Raw genomic sequence first — 7,802 nt, 5'->3', positions numbered from 1 at the left:
GTGTCACTAATGTATCGTTTGGTACGCGAGAATGGACTCAAATGAGAATGGAATGGAAGAAGGAATAGAATGGAATTAATGTGAGAATGAAATAGTCATTTTTATTTTCACGTTTGGGTGTAATTTATAAAATAAAGTGGGAATGAACGTATTTTAAGATTGTATATTTTAATGATTCCCTATCATTTCATTGGGAATGCTCATTCCCACATAAAGTGGGAATTGATGAGACATTCCAACTTCAAGAAAGAGAGTGTGTTTGATAGGAATGAATGAGAAGTGAAAATAACCATTCCATTCCACCTCATTCTCGCGTACCAAACGAGGCCCAATGGTCAAAAATATACCAACCTGGTAATTTTACCAAATAAAAAGTAATAATAATAAAAAGTCCAATTAATATTTCAACTTGTCCATGGGCCAACTCAGGCCCAATAACACCCTTATCCATCTCCCGCTCCCGTTATAACGCCCTCCTCTCAGCCTCAGCGGCCTCATCCCTTGTCTCCCCTTATCTTATCTCCCCCTCCCTCTTGCTCCGCTTCACTCTCCCGACCTCAACCAAAAAAAAAAAACAAAAAAAAAAGAAAGAAAAGAAATGGCGGCAACTCTCTCCTCAGCTATATATCTCATCTCCTCCCCTCCCTCTTCTTCCTCCCAAACCCTAAAATTTCCTTCCAGATCCCTCTCCTTCGCCTCCCACCGCCGCCCAACATCCACCGCCATCCCTCTGGCCTCCACTGCCACCGCCTCCGCCGATCCCCAAGATCGAGGACCTAGGCACCCAACTCCACCCTCACCTCTGAAGAAAGCACCTCCACCTCGTCGACTACGCTCGCAAGGACCGCCTCGGCGTCGTCCGCCGGCCCGCATTCTGCGCCCCGCCGCCGCGCCGCTCCCGCAGCTTATACCGAACGCGCAGGCGCTGTCCGCGTCGGGAGAAATAAGACGGAGTTCGATGTGGTTATTGGAGAGGTCCCGAGCAATGCTAGGATTGCCACGATTAAGGTGGTTAGGGCATTAACGAACCTGGCGCTGAAGGAGGCCAAGGATTTGATCGAGGGGCTGCCGAAGAAATTCAGGGAGGGGATTTCAAAGGAGGAGGCCGAGGACGCTAAGAAGCAGCTGGAGGGGGTTGGGGCCAAGATATCCATTGTCTGAGGAGAGGCTTTGATGGCTAGGTTTGTCAAAGGTGGAATCCTTTTACTATCTGCGTGCTTACTTTTTGTAGTTCAAATTCTGTTGCTGGTGATGAATTATTGAAACTTTACATTCTTTTTAGTGTTAGTGAAATGTTAAAATGTTAACTTGTTGTTTTCATAATTAACTATTATTATGTGTGTTTGATACTTGTACATAAAACTTCCAATTTTTTTTTTCATGTAAACCACATCAAAAATAGGGTGATTACACGAGAATCATCTTTAAAGTTCAATTTATATGGAAATCACCTGTAGTGGAAGTTCCGATCCCAAGCAACCACCTTGATCTATTTTCCGACAAAATTTTGACAAAAATGCTGCAAATGCCCTTAGAAAGTACATGTGCTAGGCATGTGACATGCCTTTTTAACCAAACCTAGTGCCTGACAAGTGAGTTTTTTAAAGGTACTTCGGGAATTGTAGCCAAAATTTCATTAGCAAACAGGTCAAGGTGGTTCCATTGCAATCAGAACTCGCTTTAAAGGTGTTTCTGTATAAAATTGAACTTTGAAGGTGGTTTTTCTTCAATCGCTCTGTGTTAAATGTGGCTTCTATGGAGGAAAAAAAAAACCTTTTTGTCATGTATAATTGACTATAAAGTTTGTCCAGATCTATCCCTTGGTCAGTAATGATTGTGTATATGGTACTTTTCCTCCTGTTCTAAGTAGAGCACTGGGAAAACTTAGTTTAATATCTTCAAGTTAGCTAGTGCATTAGCTAAGGAAATAAATGGTGCAAGATGATCACTGATGTGTTCAGTAACAGATTGACGACAAATTGCTCGTATTATTACATATATATGTAGCCTATTTTAGGTTCATAACCTGCCATATAACGTAGATAAGATTCAAGGTTATGGTTTTATGCTAATATCGTGCTTGTACTGCAACTACAGATTATTTTCCCTCTATATGTGGTGTGTTAAAGTCTATCTTTTGCAAAAAGAGTTAATATCGCAAGGTTATTGTGGTATGTTTAGAAAATGTGGAAGAAATAGGTTTCATCATTATGAATGTTTTGCACATTTGGGTGCTTAAAGAGGATATCACTGACCTTGACAGTAATACAAAATTGGCCTATCTGCTTAACGTCCATGAACAAGAGAGGAAGAAAAAAAATGGTCATTTTCTTGTAGATTAATTGTAGACATTACTAAAGGGTTGGCCATCCATAATGTAAAGGGATGTAATGTGAAGTGTTCATGTAGGAGATGAAATATGTCCCTTCAGATGTGGGCATGAACCTATCGGTCATATTTTGTTCCTGTGTTTGAAATGGTCACATAAACATGGATGCAATAAATCATGACGCAATGGCATGAAAAAAATCCATAAATCCTATAATACTAGAATAAATAGGAAGTGTTGCAAGTTACTTTTCTTTCTTACTCCCAAATCTTTTTACTGTTTACTTTGGAAACCATGATCCATTATTCATTTCACATTTCTGTTTCCACATATATCTTCAAAAGAATCAATGTTTTGAAACTTGTCCGAGAAAGATGTGTATAATCATAATCTAATACCGTATTTATATCCTTTACCTTGCACTCTATGAATGGCTACCACCAATAGGAGAACTCTAATCTTTTATTTCACATTTTCTTTCAACTGATATCTCCTGAGAGATTAATGTTTCGTAACATATCCAAGCAGGATATATATTAATCATAATATATATATCACATTTATAGGGAAGCAAAATTCCAATAAACATTTAACTAGAGCCAAAGATAGAGGAAAAAAAAGAAACATGCACTGTTAATGGTTATCAATCCCTGAAACTAATCTATGTATGACATTGACATATCAAGCAATTATCATTATCATATAATTCTCTTTCTATCAAGTGGTCTACTATGGACTGAATCTGTGTCAATAAGGTTTTATGCAAATTTGTCAAATTTTATTATCATCTTCAAGCTGACATCAATCTAATGAGGTGTTGTTGCCAAGCCTCTAACAACAAGGAAGAGACAAGAGAAGGAGTTCCTGTAGGACCTGGTTGGCCAAAATCCATTGAAGAAACCCTTTTTTTTGTGTGGAAGTTTTGTAGCTGGCATGAGAGCATAGACAACACCCTAATGTGAAATTCCACCATCCGGGTTTGTAATTGTACCTCAGCATGTTCTCCCCTTTCCAACACATGTCAGCATGTTTTTCCCTGTCCAAGAAACAAAAAGCTCTTGGTTACATTACATGCATAAACTATGCATGCTGATCAAAGAGTTAGCTTGAAGGCTTTATAACTTGTTTTTCAATTGGTTGCGGGAATAGTTGAGTAACTAGGACTAAAGGTTCACCATCTCTTTTCTATTTTCCAGCTTTACAGGCCTGAATCACTCAGCTCAGCTTTAAGTTCAGATCATGCTAGTCGTCTTATGTGATATGTCTTATGTTTTCTACTGAAAAACCTAGATGACTTCATTTGTGATTAGCTTATGTGTTGCATTTCTGTTATTGTCTATATCCTAGTGATGTAGTTATGCTCACATCTCTGAAGAATTAGCTTCCTTCCTCGGTGTTTTCCATTAAAAACATAAGCAACCCTATTTGCTCAAATCAACTTTTCATCTTGTTTGTGGCAGGGGAAAAAAAAATCCAGAATCCCAGATGGCATGCACCCTACAATATCTTCTATCACCATAAGTTTGCACGTGTAAAACCTTTTAGAGCAATATTGCAGTAAACTTTATGTGTTGCTGTGTTCTGCTATGTTTAGACTGAGTGCTAACTGATATATGCCCTTGATTATTTCATGCTATTGCATAGAAAATTATTCATCAGTTGTAGTTCCTCAAAGCTTTCTATCTTCTGCACTGTTCCAGAGTTTTACTTTAACGGCTGTTATACTTGTGGTAAATGCACGTAAGGCTGTTATTTCGGAAAGTTCATTGTTAGCAAGATTTTATTAGTTTCTCCTGTAAGTTTCCGTTTCTTTCGTTTCGCTTTATATGATTCTTATGTACAATGTTTATAACTTGTTTTTAGGTGTACGATCAGATTTGTTAGTAGCAGATAGAGACCACCAATGAACTCCCAGATGGGTGATGATGGAAGATGATCGCCGTACGGCCTCCTTTTCCCCCCTTTTTCGTTGTCAAATGTGTCTGTATTAATTCTGAAACTGAGGAATTTTTGCTCCTTTCATCACGCTTCTGGTACTAATGTATCCATATGTTCTCTTAACTTCCTTTTCAAACATCTTTTCTATATCACCATTCTGCAACGAGGGATACAAAAGTTACTGATATTAGCGTATGACAATGGTTTCTTTTATAACTGCACTTTCATATATTTGATATAGGTTCATCTGGTTGTAGCATGCTGAAGTAAGAGGAATATAATTCCCATTAGAACTAGCTGCAAGCAAGCAGGTGGTTCTGAGTGTCAGCCACTATAGGGTAATGGAAACCCCCAGTTGGCGCGCAGTAAGCCGTGAATGATATAAAATATCCCTCTTATTAGTGGTGGTTCTTATAGAATTTGGCCTTGCGAAAGGTTAGGTAGCTAGACAATGGAGGAGAGCGCTTCATTTATTAGTTTTTTTTTTTTTTGTTATCTAAAGGTGTCGGTATTTTTCGGTAGTTTTAACTATATAAAGACCTTCATGGCAACAGACGGAATTTTATCCCTTACAAAAATAGATTAAGAAGACGCCGAGTCCCGACTTGGTACGGACTTAACAAGTGACTATAGGACAGAAACGGCTTAAAAAGTGCATTTAAATACCACACATTTTGTTTACTGTGTCACTTATATATCACAATTTATAGTTTATAGCAGAAAAATACTATAAGTTGTTAAAAAAAATTGGCACGTTAGTACCCTCGATTATATAAACGTGAATTTTTTTTTATCTGGTTGTTCTCAGATTACACTAACATGTTAATTCTATACATTTCTAACCATTAACATTTGTTAAAATTTATTATTAGACATATCTCATCTCTATTTGAAAGTAGAATTAAGGTAAGTTTAAAAAATAATTTTGATTGATTTAATGGCAATTTTAATAAATATTAGTAGTTAAAAAGCTCTAAAATTAGCATGTAAGCATTATCGAGAAACATTCGGGTAAAAATTTTCATATTTGCATGATCAATGGTACTAACATGCCGAAATATTAACAACTTACGGAACTTTTCCATCATAAAATATAACATATGATACATAAATGGCGCAGCCGGGGAATCTCTGCGGTGTATAAGTGCAATTTAGCTGCTAGAAGAATGAAAACTTTCAAATTCGAGCATCATGAATTTGGAGGGTGGCATGTGGTTACGTTAAGGAGTGTGCTTGTGATTAACTAGTCTGTAATAATAGCATCTGAAATTATGATTAACTTTTCTGTAATCAAACTTTTAGCACTTTTGGTGAAAGTAGACTGAGAAATTCGGGTCCACTAGCTTCAATCCGACAGTCAAAACTATAGCAACGGTGGAATGTTCGACATTGAACTGCATGCATAAAATCAGAAAACTCCCTTTTAACTTTGGACAATTGCTATAGATAATCACCAATTTTTAAAATATCGGAAAACACCCCCTAATATTAGGGGTTGTCAGAAAACCTCCTTTAACATTAAAATTTCATCAGGAAATCCTCTAAACTCCATTAATGGCAAGTTCACATGGCTAGGCACAGAGTGGATAGCTTTGCTAGTGAAAAGTGGGATTCATGCTTTTTAAGCCAACTCTTCTATTTGGCTCGCGGTCCAACCGCGAGCCTCAGCTCGCGTGAGAGAAACAGGGGGGGTGGGTTCTATTTGGCTCGCGGTTGGTCCGCGAGCCAAAAGGCTTTTTTGTTTTTAAGCGGTTTTTGACAACCCCTAAACTTTAGGGGGATTTTTTGATATTTTTTGAATGTAACGGGAGGTTATTGTCCAAACTTGAGGAGAGGGAGGAGGGTTGATGTTGATCCTTATACATATATTAATATGACGTGGGGTTCTGAAGAGTTATAATAAAAGAGAATGAATTAATTGATCAACATCGATTCCCCGCGTTCCTGCTCTCAGAGAAAGGTCGTCTATGGCTTCGCTCTAAAAGCCAGCCCTACCAATTTCAATGTTATCTTATTTCAATGGAATGTGCCACGTAGATCTGAAAGGATAGCTTATTTTGCTTAAATTTATTCCAAATAAAAAATTATAATTGATATTTTGGTTCTATATTTGATGCTTTGATTTTAGATATAAAACGTTTTGAGAAAAAAGAATTCAAGGTGTAACAGTCTGTGACCCCAACACAAAACAAACAAATAAAAAGTAAAAAATGAAAACTTTTTTTCAACTATCTAGAAAACTTATGGTTTCAATGCGTGCAGATTGATTATCTGCACTTATTGGAGCTATTACTTAAATAGAATGGGCCCAGCGGAAGGGCCGAAGGGGGTTATGCGTATCTAGTCAAAACGACAAGGACACATCGCATTCGACCAAGAGCAAAGACTCACTCGTTACTACGATAGTATTAAAAAAAAAATCATATAGGAATTTTTTGTAAAAAAATCACAGTAAAGAGAAGAGCTTACAGCGTCGCCTATTTTTCATTTCAAAGTTGGTGATTTTCTTGACTTTTATGTTGTTTGTACCAGTCAATAAGCTACTCGTGGCGATATTTATTAATTGTTTGCATTGATGTTAGTTTGATTTTTTTTCTACTCATATATAATATATATAGTATATATATATATATATATATATATATAATATATATTATATATATATTATATGTGGAGAAATTTGGAAAATTCAAGGTTTTTTGCAGATCTGTTAGATCCCGTAGAGGGGGTGATTAGGGTCTTATGCTAATCGTAATTCCGATTTAGAATACGAATTAAATATTATAATGAGTTATCGCTAGCAAAGTAGAAATACAACAGAGTTATGTGAGCTAGGATAGGAGATATGAACAAGGGATATATCCTGAGCAATGAGATATATCTATGAGTTATAATGTCAAGATATAAAACTAAGGGTGATATGAATATAAACAAGATAAACAAGATAGGTGATAACTAATGAACTACAAGGGCAAATGACTAAAGGCGATATAGAAATAGGCATGAATGTAAAAGAACGCCAATGACAAACTCAAACCCGCCCGACATCGATATGATCACGGAGTTCGGAACGCTTCCGTCCTAAGCGTCTGCGCTCGCCATCGTCCGGGAGAATTCCACAGTGCACAACGGGTTTTCTACCTCACCCGAATAACGTTTACACCTCACAATTTCTCTCAGCGGAGTTTCGGTCCGCCGACGACTACGTCTCCGCTCCCTCAACCTCGAGAGATCTCCACTCCACTCAACGGTTTTCTAGCTAACCGAAAACTCTACAACACCTCACAATGTAACAACAATAATGATTTGTTCTCTAAATACAGGTGAAGAACTCATATTTAGCAGCAACCAAACGATTTACAATCTCTCACCACCTCAACTATACTATGTATGGAAAGTATCAATAAACTCATATGTGGGGTGTGTAAGCAGTAGAGATATAAATGAAGAACCTTTAACTGTCAATAAGAAGCTAATGCAATAATATTGGATATGAAAAAACAATGTAGAAATGCTAGGAAATAGATTTAAGGAA

The 7,802-nt window shown here is 37.1% G+C and overlaps 1 protein-coding gene across 1 annotated transcript; it reads left to right on the top strand.

Moving 5' to 3' along the window:
• LOC109843360 (50S ribosomal protein L12, chloroplastic-like) lies at nt 488-4,462 on the top strand. Its single transcript, XM_020412292.1, is given in 4 exon segments — nt 488-760; nt 762-857; nt 859-1,192; nt 4,193-4,462. Coding segments are annotated over 3 exon segments (561 nt in total). The 5' UTR covers nt 488-598; the 3' UTR covers nt 1,162-1,192; nt 4,193-4,462.

Source organism: Asparagus officinalis, chromosome 5 (genome assembly GCF_001876935.1).
Source record: "Asparagus officinalis chromosome 5, Aspof.V1, whole genome shotgun sequence".
Classification (NCBI taxonomy): domain Eukaryota; kingdom Viridiplantae; phylum Streptophyta; class Magnoliopsida; order Asparagales; family Asparagaceae; genus Asparagus; species Asparagus officinalis.
The sequence above is the reverse complement of the archived record's forward strand: the minus strand, read 5'-3'. Positions and strand labels throughout refer to the sequence as shown.